We start from the raw sequence: 16,911 nt of genomic DNA on the forward strand, positions 1-16,911 counted from the left end.
TTACTGGTTGTGTTATGATAACTTCTATTCTGTTTGTAATGTTGTCATTACACACCAATTCCTTGTCCATGTTTCCTTAGGTCCTTTTACCAAAAGTTTAGACCTTTTGACAGCCTGCTTTGTTTGATCGCTGAACACATTGCTTTGTGAACAGCCAGATATAGAAGATGAGGAGGGAACTGCCAGCAGTATCTTCATCACTTATGATAATATCATATGGGCTGTTCATCGCATGCTATGTAGAGTATTTAGAGATAAAGAGTCGCATTCTGCAGTATACAACCACGACAGTACATAATTCTCCGTGATTTCTCCGAGAAACAAATGCCCGGGTTGGGCTCGAACTACACACCTCGGAACTCCAAATGAGGTTGTTTCGCTAAAGCACTGCGGCGACCTCGGCCTTAGTTTATTTCTGTCTCCAGTATTATCAGTTATAGTATACACTAAAGTAACTTAAGCCATTAAAGTATTGAGGCCACATCGACCTAAGTTTTTCTGTTTCCAGTATTAGCATTGGTAGTTTATACCGCTGTCTGATACCAATCCCGATCTCGACACAACGCCATGTTGAAAAGAACACCATAAGATATAAAAAAAAAAGCACGTGTATTTTCTTTAAGGCAGGTCATTTGATTATTTGATTTGATTGTAAGTTTGACAACTTGTGACCAATCCTAGTGTATAAATTCGATACAAATAAAAAATATGTTTAAACTTAATTGATTTCTGAGAGAGTAACTAATACAAAGTTCCTTCACACAGCTTTAAAACAATACCGATTAATCGATCGCATGTATACTTAATGACGATTTATTCTTAAAGGAATTAAACAAAAAACAGAGTTAGGAAGATAAATGACACACGTGAAAAGCAGCCGTTAAATTAACAATGGTGTTTGGTATTGATAATGAAGCAGATATCGATCTTACAACAGTGGCGGATTACCCGCACACTCAATATTGCCTGGTTTTGAACATACAATGTTGTGATCAGATTTACAATTGATCGAATTCCGATTTTGATTATAATTATATGTTTTAGTTGCCAGGCCTAAAGCACGTTCGTGGCACGATCGCACGCGAAGAGGCTTGCTGTATCGAATAGACGTCAGGCCCTCTCCGGGAAATGAAGTATCAAATCAATGTCTACACTGACGTTATCATGATGGATAATGTTGGTAGAGCTTTGTTAGTGTAGAGACGCTCGGTACCACATTATTGTATTGTACTGTCTAAAACATCAATATCTTCTAGTCTCTGCAGATACCAGTCAAATATACAAAGATTCAGCCGACATCATCCCCTTCTTATGAATGTATTTCCGTGCTTGTTTGTTGTTTCTAGTGTGCTCTAAACGTTCAGCCTTACATGTTCACAATCCCTCACCAATCATACCTAGGTGCTTCTTAACTACAAAATGAAGATAAAAATATTTCTCCTATTTTTACAATAAACCAAGTTACATTTTTCGCTGTACATTAGTCTATTATGATCTTAAATACTTATATTTCAGGTGTGTGTAATGCAATGTTTAAAAAAAAAACACACACACGAAGCAAATTAGCCAAACTAATGTCACATCCAAATAACAGCAGCCAACAGAAATTACGATGATATATACTTTCTACTGTAGACACAGTACAGTGCGATTTGCAGCCGAGAAAATATCAATATTTTCTAATCAATTTTCAGTATCGCGAGGTCTCGAGGACCAACGTAATCCAGTTAGTAATCATCTTCTAATTTGCGCGAGAAAAAAGAGGTAAGTCGGAATCATAATTCTCGCAGCTTAGGAAACGAACCCCCTGTATACGGAAACAGTCGCGTGTATTTTCCCGGGAAAATCTGTATTGATAGAAAACATTTGCAGTAGGTAGAATTAGTCCGCGGTAAGAAAGGATTAGACTGGCTGTAGAAACAAGGTATGTTAGTGTTCAACTTCCACAGGTGTGCTCAGGTACAACACGACTACTACATTTATCGATGTTTGTTTCACCTGGGGTTACATGTCAGGACCGGCTGCCGAGTTATTAAAATCATGTTTAGTATCAGATTTGTGTACGCTTGGCAATTTCTTGGAATACACAATTGTATGATAGGGTTACTTCAGTAACGTCTATGACAAGGGCGGGATATGGTGTTGCTGAAAAAGGTTTGATAAATATTATGTTGACAAATATAACCTTTCTGATTTAATATGAAATAGTAACTATACTTTAACAAACAGTGACACGTAGATAAAGCATGACAGATTCCAAACTCGCTCCTGAAAGGTGTTCATCACCTGCCATGCTCCGACCCTCCCTGTCTCACACGCCGTATCAATAAAAGGAATTAGATTGATATTTCTAATTCACTGAGTGTTACAAACGTTGAAAAAGCACCAGCGTAGAACAGGTTACAGCTTTTTATTTCCCGCCATCTGATACACTGTACAATGATATCTAGAAAATCTATCTCACGTCTCACCGACTACACGTAACACGTGGCTGTAGATCGAACAGGATACTCTCGCTTTGTGATTGATGTACAAGTCATTTTTTTCTGATTACAGTATCTATAGAAAATCTTATTGAAATATTTTATATAAATCTCCCGTACCTACGAATGCTTCAGTGTAATAGAATATGTATCTAATGCATCTTCAGTCGAAATGACAAAAGATAGCTACGAATTGATAATATAGCTTTAAGATGAATAAACTCTCATGACTAAAAAATGTGTCATCTTCATCACCACCGTGTCAAAAAGGTGTCCTCTTCAGTACCATCGAATAAAAAAATGAGTCACCTTCAGTACCATCGAATCAAAAAATAGGTTAATCTTCAGCACCATCAAGTCAAAAATGAGTCATATTCAGCACCATAGAGTCAAAAATGTGTCATCTTCAACACCATAGAGTAAAAAATGTGTCCTCTTTAGTACCACCGAGTCAAAAATGTGTCCTCTTTAGCACCACCGAGTCAAAAATGTGTCATCTTCAGCACCATCGAGTCAAAAATGTGTCTTCAGCACCACCGAGTCAAAAATATGTCACCTTCAGCACCATCGAGTAAAAAATGTGTCATCTTCAGAACCATCGAGTAAAAAATGTGTCCTCTTTAGCACCATAGAGTAAAAAATGTGTCCTTTTAAGCACCATCGAGTCAAAAATGTGTCCTCTTTAGCATCATCGAGTCAAAAATGTGTCATGTTCAACCTGCTCACCATCAAATCTATTGACCTCTAAATGTGTGACCTTCAACTCTACTGACCTCCACATACTTCACCTTTAAACATTTAGTGACATACTTCCTTTTCTTTAACAAACTATTTGTACAGTAAATTATATAAGACTTTATAAAGATGAGGCCAATACAGTACCTCGCATGTTTTACGTTTCATTCCCCATCAGTAATGAAGAGACATTCTAACATTTTACTAGTAGTATGACGATAGATTCTACAACTCTCTATTAGTTCGACGACGCTCAGTATATAGACTGAAAGTAATGCATTGTCCAGTAATGAATTGAAATCCCAAACAAACAAACACCAGATAAGTGTGCATAATTCTGAAACCAGAGAAGAGAACCAAGTACCTCAAGCGTGGGAATGGGTAGAGTGAAAGTGCCGGGCAAGATTCCTAACAAGTAGTCACACATTAGTCGCCTCATGTGACAGCCAGGTGCTGGGGTATTATTTCTTCAGTGTCCTATTTGTAGGGGTATCTCAAACAGTCATTCTAGTATTGACATTCGCGAACATCACAGAGATCTTCATTTATTGTTCTTTTCATTTTTTTCTCTCTCAGTAGGACGAAGTCACGTGACTATCTCATAGTGTTAGATCTATAAACAATCGGAGGTAGCGTGGTGGTTATGACATAATCAGGCAGTAGGTAAAGTTACATTCTTAAGTCAGAAGTCTTATCGGATTCTTCGTCCACGATATGTCTCCTATCATCAAAAAGATCGCGTCTTATCATAACTCTAGCGTACACACACTGCGTGTCTACGCCATCACTGCTGTATTGCACGGGGTAGCTATCTTGGCGTGAATAGAGAATGCACGATAGGGACTTGATATTTTCTATTCTTTTTGAAACGTTTCCGAATCCACAGCCTATCAAGTTAAAATTTATGACAGCTTTATCATGCTTTTGTAAATTATGTCTTTTTTCATCAGTTTTAGTCGATAACTGAATAGTTACGCAACTTCAAACAAATAATTCGAACATTCGCCTTTTAGCGATGGAGAAATCTTTCCAAATAGATCGTTATGTTTCCGTATCATCATACGTGGAAAAGTCCTATTCATCTCACTTTTCAACTTCTAATCAAGGTTACTTAACACCTTTTAATAGTTTCGATAAAAGATTCAGACTTCGATAGTGTAAAATATTTTTCTAGTTTCTTTTAGATTCAAAATGTCATCTTTATCATTCCTGGGGATCAGTTTTCACGTCACCTGTCTTGATCCACGTCTTGATGATATAAACGATTGGCGTCCCATCAGTTAGCGCTGCCTTCCTTTCTATAAACATTTTATCGGATTTATGTTTTTTTATCTACGGTAGTATCAGATTTCTTCCTTAGAGTAAAGGTAACCCTGGTAGATTTAAGAACTTGCAAAGGAATGACTCACACAATTGATAAAAGATGTATCATACTTCCACTGTAACAGTATACTGTCTAACTATCGTACAATATATATATATAGTATCTCCAAAATCACTCTATTTTCAAAATTTTTATTTTTTCAAATAAAAATACGCCAAGGCCTTCTGCCATTTAATAAAAATTAGTTTTAGCTCAGTATAACTATCGGGGTATCAGTGCATTCCAAAGAAATGTTTGTTAACGGGACAGACTTACAAATCGGTTGGCCTTACATGTCAAGAACGATAAACACCAAGGAAAGACAATGAACGGATCAATACGAAGCAGGCCAGTACAGGTTATCTCCCTTCGATCAACACTGACTTAAACAAATCTCTTACGATAGCGATAGTAAACTTCAGTACCAAATATGAAAAGAAATTCTGTTTGAAGTATTCAATAAAATCCAAGTACAAATGGAATAGACCAAATGATAAACACAACTTAATAAGATTCTGAGGGTTAAGTTTGATAAACTTCGTACAAGTTTCACATTTTCTGTACTGTATATCCGGTTTACAGCACGGTCAAGTCGACAGCAGGAAAGGAATTCGTAATAACATTATTTCAATTTCTTGTCAATCTTATCTCGAATTTAAGCGGATGACAATCAAACCTCTGACAACAGAAGATAATAGGGGACTTGGCGATGAGTATTCGGACAAAGCCTTTGTGAGATTATTTCTAATCAAATGACACTGACTCATATTTATATAGACGTAGGAAGAAAATTAAATTTTCTATCTTGGACAAAACTTGTTGTTACAATCTATAGTATACATTCCTGAGCTACAGGTGTAGGCTGAGTACTTTATCACTGTATCCGTCAGACTTTCCGTCCCAACGTAAGCTTTACATGTTCCTTCACTAACACATAACACAAAAACAGACCATGGTTTCCCTGTTTAACTTATCTTGAAATTAATCACTTTTCAAAAATCAATTTTAGTTTTTCTCGTTGATTAGATATGTTTTAGATCCAGTTCATTTCATCCTTTTTTAAGCTGACTAGTAATGAGACTTGACGATAAGCATGAGCCTTACTCTGTGTGATCATGTGCTCTATTCAACCCGATGTTTAATCACCTTTAATTGTAGGTCCCGAGGGCCGACGCGTTTATACGGAAACCCAACAGTGCAACTAAAGATAAATATATATCATACAGTGTTATTTATGTCCAGTACAAGCTTCCCTAAACAGATGTAGTTGGTATGTCTAAATGAGCCCAAGTGTATCCTGTCGCTAGCCACACTTGAACCTTCGTCGTTTGATGTGTAAAAGAGCACACGATTAATGCATTGCGACGGTGATATCACGTGACACTCTTTACATGCACATCGCTGTACATGAATGTTGTTGATAAAAAAGGGACGACCAGCTGTGAAGGCGGTTTCCTATTTCGTCTGTAATGTTTTATATTCCTTAGTGATGTTAAACAAGGAAAAGATAACATTTAACACGTGTTTAAATATTATGTTTCAGGGTGTATAACAAAACCAGGCAAATGTACTCGAAGTTAAACTCAACTACAAAAGACGATATATTATGTAAATTACTCTATAAATAGAAACAGAATGACTTAGTGACAAATATATAAATAGATTTTATCAAATTAGTGATTATGAGATTTAAACTTAGACACAGTGCAGCCGTGTGCTAATCATCACTTATCTACATGTAATTGATAGAGAGAAACAGAATTAAGATATGTTTTCCCATGAAATACATACACATTTATATTGTAGCAGCAATTCTAGGATAGTCATGTAAATTTAGGATTGTCACGACATGGAGGTATTAAAAAATAATGTAACCACAAACGTGAAAAATGCCGTTATTAGCAACAAGAAAAAAGTGTTCTTTCACAAGCGGTAACTCTATTTTCAATATATTTCACTCAATTTGGTATGATCTCGTATGCTAGTCAAGGTTATTCACACCGACGACCTCATTGTCCAGTCATTCGTCTTGGCATCAGAATCCTTTGGATGACATTTGAAAAGACAAACTTCAGTTTGTATAAACGACAAGCAAGTGAAAAACATCTTTTGATACAAATAATTATATGTCAGAACAGCATCACATAGCTTTTTTGACCCTACTGGACTCGTCGGTGATGCTAAAGACTTTAAGTGTTGAAACCGAGGAGGTGAATGACGGAAAACAAAGTTGGTCGAGATAGATGTCTAAAACCAAGAGGTGCAGCAACCCCAGAATAAGATCAATGTCAGCATCACAGTCACGTGTATACGTTCTTAGCCGTGGCAGTATTAAAATGGCTGAAAACGAGGCAGACAGGTAACGGCAAACCTCTGGGACTTCAGTCCACTAGCAGAGTCGACCAAACTCTGGTAATTCTCTTGTTATCAGAGGTTGTATTGTTCAATTTTTTAAAGATCATAAAACTAGAAAAAAAAGTTATCATTCGAACAAACTCGATTTTACTTCATCCTAGAAAGTAGGTCACCATTTTTTATTGCCGCACAGGTTGTAGTTTTCAAACTGACGAAAATGTCAGAAGTTCAAATGAAGGGACTCAACGCAATCTCGTTCGCTCATCGACATCTTAAAGTTCAATGCATTTTGTCAACGTGTCTCTCTTTCAATTACTTTCTATTTTTTCTATAACTTAAAAAAATCAAACGCAGTCGCTTTCATAGCTCGCAAACCAATCTTTCAAAATAAACCATGCTACAGACATACTGATCCATTATTCAAATGAATGTGATCCCTTGGTGTCTCCAACTGTCTGAACCAATAGCTATGGGCGTTACATCATGATAATGGAAGTTATATCACGTTAATTCGACCCCTGTGATTGGTTCAGTACAAATTATTTATTGTCTAGATTGTCTGAGAGCTTTGATATACAGGAAAGTATTCCGAAAGACTGTGATTAGAAGAACACCACAGCACCAGACCGTGCAGACATAGATCAGAATCTCCGATCCCATTGTCGGTCCATGTTGATGTAACCTCATCAGTTTGCCTGAAGGTTCGAGATTGATTTTACCATTCTCATATCGAAAAATAATATAATTTCCGCAAAATTATGGCACACTGAGAAAGCTGAATTAAAATATCACATAATGTTTACAGGTTTATTTCTTTCCGGTATATCATTGAATTCCATAACTATAAATGCGAGACAAAATAATAAACGTTACAAGCAGGGTAAGTTTCCTGTATTCTCTGGTAGCATTTGTAATGTCTCAGAATCGTATGTACAACAAAAGTTACTATAACTAAAAGAAGTGGACGGCTGAGACGCATGTTTATTGACCACACAAATAAGACAATAAGCCTTATATAATATAAATTTCATCTTTTACAGTATTAAATATGGCCAAATAAACGATATCCAAAAAAGACAATTCAAAACGAACACAAAGGTGAAGATAATGTTCCGAAACAGTAAACATCTTTGCCGGTCTTCTATGACGACAGAAACAATTAACACCATCATAATTGACAATTTACACCATCATAATTGACAATTAACACCAGTAACACCATTATGATAGAATGTTTATAACATCTCTAACTAGAAGCTTTGTATCGACAGAAAGCCGTTACTTGTTTAGTGAATTTGCCTAATACCAAAGCTATGATCACTAAAGGTACATTTGGTTGCACGGAATGCAAGGTGATTAGAAGAAAAAAATCTATATTTTTGTTTAATCACGTATTTGCACGAACCTGCATTTTATTTCTTTTTTATCTTATATTGGTTTTCTGTCTAACGCCGAGTTTATTCGGATGGTTTTTCCTTCTTGTCTGTACAGAAAGTGTTTGTACGTCTAAATATAGACGTATTTTCAGCTCCGATCCCGGGAGAATGATGGACGATCTGTGTGCTGTGGTCTGTTGCCTGTCTGAAGTAATTTATACTGACTTTCAGGGATAATTTTCCAATACTATCAAAATACTGGCAAGAGACCTCCTAGCTCCTGATGGATCGAGTGAGAGAGGTTCCGGTTTGTTGCCGGAAACTCGACACTATTCTTGTTTAGACTTTTGGGAATTGACCTCTTAGCAATATCTCATAGCAATAAAAATATTGGCAGAATGCTGAGATAGATGGACTAAAATTCTTCTAGTATCCGAGATAAAATGCCTCTGTGAGTGACCTGTGAACCAACATATCTATGAATGCTTCGTGTTAGGCCAAAAACTACCATGGAAATATGTCCAGAAACTGCAAACAGATCCAGTGTACAAGATATGTTCTATAAGGAAACACATTTCAAAAGTTTTTAAAACACGTGCCCGATAGGCAGGCGCACACCTTCCCTTTGAATGTATTCCACCGCCAACAAAAAAAACAACATCCAACCTTTAGATATGGTTCATGTGGTCTATACCATAGCAGCGGAATCGAATTGATCATATCATTTGAATTTTGCTGCTGGTCACGAAAGGAAAGAAAGTAAATAATTCTATTTTGCAAATCACCGTCTGAGTATATTTGTTATAATATTTCAAAAATGTCAGGTATGCTACTAAAAATTTCTTGATAATTACGTGATAATTACCAGACAATTGACGAGAATAAAATTGTAAAACTTTCGACTTAGATTTTATCAAAATCGTCGCGCGGATAAATAAAGTAGCTTTACTTGTGTATGGTGTGTTTCGGGCCTAAAGCGCCTTCATTTCTATACAGTATCTAATGACAATGAAATTAAATATAAGCCAGAAATAGCCAATATGAAAACACCAGTAGTTCGATCACCATGGTTACTTATTCAAAACCACTCGTGCCGAACCGGGATTTGAACCCTAAATGGGGACACCCTGTGACACCTGGTTTTGTTGTTGAGAGATATCGCTGGCCTGCGAGAGGTTTACATGACTACTGAATATAGCTTTTCAAAACACTGCCTACACAGCTAGTCATCCGTGAACAGCTCAAACCTGTAGAGGAATGGAGGTTAATAATCAACTGGGAGAATCATGCACTTTATTCTTTGTTCAAATATTATGACAATTAAACAAAAGTGCCTAGGATTGGGATTTTGTACAAATCATAGTAACGGAAATGTATTTTTGTAACATGACTCACAAACTAAACACAATAATAAATGACTTCCTCTTACACACTACATTAGGACACGACAACGACAGAAATGTACTGGTATTTTTATAAGTATACGTAGAATTTGTAGAAATATTAACAAAATCTGATCTGTCGATTTTCCTTGAAACGGAACGAGTTACAAATTGTGTAAACAGAAAAACGTGCACACAATAATCAGGTTAAACAGGTATGTCTCAACATACCTCAGGTAGACACATATTAACGAGAGTGCTGTAACTGATCAAAACTGCGATACAATTCATAAAACTAAAGTTCTATTTCTTCTGAATCACAATATTATGATAATCTAAGGTAGCGCACTATTTAACTACCTATTTGCTGTACATTTCAGTAGAACATGCTATAACCCAAAGCCAATGGTGTGTCACAGTGTGCCATACCACACAAACATGTGTCTCAATATCTCAAACAGATTTTTAAGAGATCATTCCATGGCCAGAAAATTAGATGTGTGTGAAGAATATTATACCATGGATAGGAAATATGTTGTGTGTGAAGAATATTATACCATGGACAGGAAATATGTTGTGTGTGAAGAATATTATACCATGGATAGGTAATAAGTTGTTTGTGAAGAATATTATACAATGGCCAGGTAATAAGTTGTTTGTGAAGAATATTATACAATGGCCAGGTAATAAGTTGTTTGGAAAAGAAAGTATTCCATGACAAGGAAATAAGTTTGTTTCTGAAGGAGAGTACACCATGACAAGGAAATCAGTTGTTTAGGAAGGAGGGTTATGGCCAGAAAATAAGGACAGAATTACGAGGTTATGTCATAACCAAAGAAATCAATTTATTTAGAAAGCAGTTCAAAAGCAGATGGTATAACATGACCATAAAGATTAAAAATATCAAACCCAGTTAAGGAGACGGTTGTTTAGTTGTCAAGTTTTTTAAAAAGTGGTATAAATCAAAGGGTTTATCAGGACCATTAACTAAGGGTCTGTAGAATGTGGTACTTCATTATTTTACAGTACATACTGTGGCTATGTAAGACAAAACTTGTAAACCTTATACAGTGTACGATGAAGGGTGATATACAAATACACTAGCTGTAGATATAGAACGGTGTTATTGTATAACACTCTAATATAGAGACAGCCCTCACAACTATCACAATAATTAGTCTCATTGTACTCGAGACGAGGGCTAGGTCCCCTGGCCAGAGAATGGCTGAGTACCATTCAATCAAACTAACTGTCACCCAGCATTTTTTAAAATAAAAAATATGTATTTATTAAAATGAACAAATATTTGTGATTATGTTGTAGATTTGTGGGCAAACCAGACGGTAAGTTTATCAATGACATCAGACTGAGAAGCGACTGACAACAGGCCTAGACTCTGTCCCCTTTATTTGTAATAAGCTTCATTGTATAATGTAGAGGATGACGTAATCCACCCTTAACCCGTCAATGACTTCCTCCACTCATTCGACTGTTATATTCATGTTTCATGTAGTCTAACATCGTACTTTGTGAATCTGGTATATTTGACATTCTTCCGTTTCTTGCACATTTTGTGTATAACTATGTTTTATTAATGTCGAGTACGATAACGAAGAATAATGTCCCATCACTCCTACAACTGTGGTGTTTAAGACTCGGTTAATTCGTGTTAAAATTGAACGTTTTATCATCTTATAATCTCTAGAAATATACATTTATTATCATAATAACAAAACATACGATTCTAACCGAACCAAGTCATTATGTAAATAAGTTACCTCAATAAACAACATCAAACTGATAAATCTTCTATGAAGACAACTGCTGTCATGTTGTTTTTGTTTAGTTTACATACATCAACGTTAATGTGGGTAGTGGACAATCCCCGGTGATGTCCCTGTCTCCCCTCCGTGTATACTGATGACCAGATGTGACGAATCTACCTATGTAGACATGGGGTTTATATCGACTATCGGATACATATCAAGTATATAATGAGGCTATAAAAAACTTGTATTGTTACAGTGAATCAAACAAAGATAGAGATAATATCACCTTTCTTCCAAGCAGCATCGTGACGTCTGTAAAGGAAGAAATTAGATCCTTTCTCACACAGGTGGGGCCGCCTTCAAAATCAACTCCTTGTAGACAATGTCAAAGGCCGAACAGAAAGTAATTCACACAGGTACATCCAGAAATTTGATCACCTCGTTAAAACGATGTATACATCAAATGCATATATATTCGTCCGATATAAACTAGATGATCCACCCTTATTGTGTTGTCGATCATAGCCAGCCGAGCACAACGTATGTACCTAAACCTCGTTGTGAAAATCGCACAAATTTGAGGGAAAACTCGTACATAACACAGGCATGACACAGATTGAAGCAGACGTGTATCTGGAGTAAAGCAGAACTGTTACAAACACCGTGGACACAACTGTGTTACTCGACTTATGACTAGTCGTCCACATGCACGACTTAACAAATCATTCTACTTTAAAACATCCTGTGACTTAGCCGCACGATGTATGGTATGCCAGCACTCGTTCACGATAACACTTCACTGTCTGGCTTACACAATCTGTTATATTACCAACAAGACGAGAAAATTTCGATCATCTCTTTAACACAAAGAAGCGGAAATGAAAGCAGGGCCTTTGTTACTTCAGGAGTGAATCCCTAGAATTACAACTCTCTCGGCAGCCTTGTAACGTTATGCGCTGCAGTTAGCTTTGTCACAGAGCAGCTCCGCTTAGCCAACACTTTGACAGCTTTATCTACAACGGTTTTCAACGGTTTTTATAAATATTCGACTAAAATTATCTATTTTCTGCTCGGTCATAACATGAGATTCTTTTATGACAATATGAGAAACAAATTGACAATATCAAATTGAAATAAAAATTTCGAAAATCATATAATAAATTTTATAATATCACGAAAATTAAAAAAAAAAAACTGACAATACTTTTTGAGTCAGGTAGCACGTGGTTGTATTCTACAACTAAGACATTATTTATTTAAACCGCCGCAAGAACATGTTATTATTTAAGATTGTGTACTGGACCTTTAAATGATGTTAAGGTAGTGGACAGTGTTTACACAACAGTTTTACGTGTGACGAATTTACCGGACACCACTGGAAGTATACACTACACATTAGTACTTTAGGGAACTTTAATTAGAACCAGACATTATTTATAGTTCAAGATATTAATCACATTTTACAAACCAAATGACTTTAATTAAACCAAAAGAAAATTAATACTGCTGAACTTCAAATAGGCAATTAGTTATTTGGTATTGAGTAACCTAACGGACGAATATCGGGCGAGTATTCTCATCTTTTACAAGAATAATTGGATTCAGGTGATGGAAACCATATCAGTGATATATCACCTTGTAAATCTGATGGTCTCATTGAAAGAATATGAATTTCACTAACACGTACAACATACAGTTATTAGAATATTTAGCTTTATATAATCAAATATTCCATCAGCTAATTTTAAACATTAAAAAAGGACGTATTTATAAAAGTCTGTTCCCTAACTCTTACAGATCATAATAATTCTAAATATTATTTTTAAAATGTTTCAACCTAATTTCCTAAACATTCTGCAAGGAATTCGTCACGAACGATCTACAGATTAAGACTGTATCACAATAAAGAATGAATACACGACTTATTTTACGCACAGTTATTTTAACAAAAAACCAGCGAGAAGTAGATACAAATTGTGATGTAATGTAGAAATGATATCAATGAATACATAAAAAAATACACAAAAAACAAATCTAAACTCTGCTAAAGATGTAAATACAAATACTAAAATAGACATGTTATCACACTGTCCTTTGTCCCAAACCGATGGAGAAATAATGATAAATGAACACACATATCAATACCAGCATATAGTTTAACACTAGTCGTACAACATATAGTTTAACACTAGTCGTACAACATATAGTCTAACACTAGCCGTACTAATTACAAATATGACAGGGAAAATGAAACATGTCATATAACGCCATAATATCAAAAAGTATATTAATGAAATAAAACTAATAGAAATAAAATATTTTGTAGATAATCTGATGTAGTAATAAAGACCTTTAATTCAAAAGAAATGAATGGATAAGGATTTCAGTTCACATTTAATCTAATCCAGAATCTAATCTACAAACCATGACATTTTCAAGAAAAAAGAATCCCAATCTATTTACGATCTTTTGTTGATACCATCTAACACCCTATACAGGATTCCTATCTTTCAAAATAAACATGTTCCACAACGTACAGGTGGTTTATATCAAAGAGTTTAATTGTATACAGCATGGAAGTCACATGACCATTAATTTCGAAGAAAACAGTTCTCAGTGATTCTAACAAATCGGTATTTTTTTAGCGCTGGAGAAAGGATCTTGTGAGAGGTTACGGTTATCAAAGTACGTTAAGGATGAACCCATGTACGAACGCATGGTATATTCAATACTATTTGTAAATTATACATCGGGCGCTATATTCTTCATTATCGCGAGTTCGTGTTCAGTTTCCACTGTATCAGACCAGCCATCACAAGGTGAGATGATTGAGCATTCGTCCCGGAGATATCTTAAACAGCTGATATAACGATATAACGCATATGAAACATCTGACAAACCGACCCCTCGACAAGCCGCTAGCAGGGTTCCTACAGTAATATGACATTGATGGCCTACCTACAGGAATTGTGAGAACTGATTTCAAGATTTTGAAATTTTTGACCGACTCGAGGGAGATTCTGACAGTAACTTAGAAAAAAAAAAACTGAATCAAGGGAGAAGGAAACAACATACTGGGTAGTACCTTATCTAACATGTTACGTCTTCCTTAACAATTCAACAGCGAAGTAAAACTCTAGATCCTAGGAGAACACACTTTCCCAACATTCCTTCACCATTAAAGAGGACTTCATAATAAACTATTCTTCTTAGTTATCATAGCAGATTTGTTTAGAAAAGAAAAGATGCATATTCCTATTAATTCATTCCAAGGAGAGCCTCTTTTCTTTGAAAGTACCTCTTTATTCTCAGAGGGAAATTATTTCGGCTTATTAGCTTCAGTTTTTGGTCTGCCGTTAATACCTTTCAAAGGTTACCTAGATATAACAGGAAGAGGGAAGTTACGTTCGTTCTCCCTGAAATTACAAACCCTTAAAATCCATAGACTGCGGTAATTGGTTCCACATGTCAGATTGTCTATTATTCCTGGTTTTCTTGCCTAGCGGATTTAAACTTTGTTCTGAGAGCAAAGCTTTAAAAGCTTGCTGAAAGGTCGTTAAATATCAACGAGGATGGTATAGAATTGGTTATAATCACGTTTTCTATACATATAAACCTAGTACTGAACAGATTTTGTTATAAAAAGATCTAAATTTACCGGGTTTGAAAATACATCGTCACTCCATCATGGAGGTTTTGCAGTAAGATCGTTAATGGTACAGTGAGGTTACGATATCGGTACAAAACTTTTCAGTGCTTCAAAAGCGACCAATGAAGTTTGTGTTATAAGCATTAATTAGACATTATTAGGCATGCATCGCGCAATGCATGTGTATCCCAGTATTCTTCAAAAAATACTGTTCTACTTTATTTAAATGGCTTCCGAGGAAGTTAATCTTATCTTTCAACATTACCGAATCTGTCACACAGGTATCAACACTACCGAATCTGTCACACAGGTATCAACATTACCGAATCTGTTACATTACTTAATTATCACACTAATGCGGTACTTTCCTTTGATCTAAGCAGGGTATTTCATATGACGTTATCATATCAAAATTATATTCACAACGACATCGAAGAACTGTTTCTTGACACATCATCAAGTACGCCGGATATTGATGCCTGGCACAGCGTCTATACAAAACTGCTGCAGTCTCAAAGGATACATAAGGAAGACCATCTCGTCTCGTCTAAACATTACAACAGAGATTGAATTTGTCACAAGTAATGAGACGATATACTGTTCAGACGTATCGAAATATAAAGTAAAGGACGTGGATGTCTGTTTTCAAGTATGGATTAAAAATAAGTGTGCATCTTAAAAGAGACCGGAAACACATTACAGAATGGCGCTTTATCAAGAATACTGTTTTCATACGTCGTGTTGAAGAATTTTAAGGTTCATACGTCGTGTTAATAGATTTTAAGGTTCATACATCGTGTTAATAGATTTTAAGGTTCATACGTCGTGTTAATAGATTTTAAGGTATCAAATTGGAATGATTAGTCTTATTCAAAATTTCTAAGCAGTTGTTTGTACAGAATCTCAAGTTTTGATTCAATATGTGACGTGCAAGTACACTTAATAAACCTTGATAAAATTGCCCTGGATTATAATCTGTATATTACGTTAACTTATCCCGAAGATCATAAGGAGTAAGAGTGAATAAGTCTGAAGTCACGTGATAACGTTATAGACTATCATTGTTAGGTAATTGTTGTAACTTAGATTGTATCTTTGTAAAATTGGAAACTATTCTAAATTTCATTTCATCGCTTTTTTTTAAAAACAATTTTCGGATACATGCACGAGTCTGGCGATATAATGTAACGGACGTCATTTAAAATTTAATCAATTTATAAAAAACAACAATCTTAACAAAACTTATATCACATAAATGACGTGGATTGTTAATAGAAAATAATTCGTAGATAATAACGGGAAATAAATGAAACGAAAGGGAAGAAGTCGAGTCACATGAAAAAGCATCAGGCAGCTTAGCGTCGGAATACAGAATTAGTAAAAAGATTAACACGCGTTACACAAACTGTAAACTAAACTCAGAACCACACTAAACGCAGAACATAGAAACTTATTACGGAAAATCTATAACACCTTTACATACTTATTCTGAATAGAATATTACATTACTACAAGCATTTACAGTCTTATTAAATTCTGTATTCTTTCCTGGGATCCAGAAATCATATTAAGAATATCTAATGATATCTACCTCTGTGCATACCAATTAAATTAAACAGAGAATCTACCTCTGTGCATACCAATTAAATTAAACAGAGAAAAAATATTTATTATTAGATCAAGTTGATAAATATTCACATCACAGGCTAATAAACGCACTGACGTTATTTTCTTTCAAGAAAATCTCAAATTATACAAATACCACATATGTTTTATTACAAAATGAGCATGTTCCTTGT

At 35.4% G+C, this 16,911-nt stretch overlaps 1 protein-coding gene across 2 annotated transcripts in view; it reads right to left on the bottom strand.

Moving 5' to 3' along the window:
* The window catches only part of LOC132548673 (uncharacterized), a 151,154-nt gene that overhangs the window by 37,977 nt on the left and 96,266 nt on the right, over positions 1 to 16,911 (bottom strand). Inside the window, exon 1 of one of the 2 annotated variants that reach the window (XM_060212554.1) lies at positions 11,750 to 12,119. The exons of the other annotated variant lie outside the window; for it this stretch is intronic. Within the exon in view, the coding sequence (XP_060068537.1) occupies positions 11,750 to 11,767 (18 nt within the window). The 5' untranslated portion in view covers positions 11,768 to 12,119. Of the gene's footprint in view, positions 1 to 11,749; positions 12,120 to 16,911 lie in introns of those variants that run through there. 2 annotated transcript variants of the gene reach the window in all.

This window comes from Ylistrum balloti, unplaced genomic scaffold (genome assembly GCF_031769215.1).
Source record: "Ylistrum balloti isolate Yb309-2 unplaced genomic scaffold, AGI_CSIRO_Ybal_v1 Utg370024, whole genome shotgun sequence".
In the NCBI taxonomy this organism is placed as follows: domain Eukaryota; kingdom Metazoa; phylum Mollusca; class Bivalvia; order Pectinida; family Pectinidae; genus Ylistrum; species Ylistrum balloti.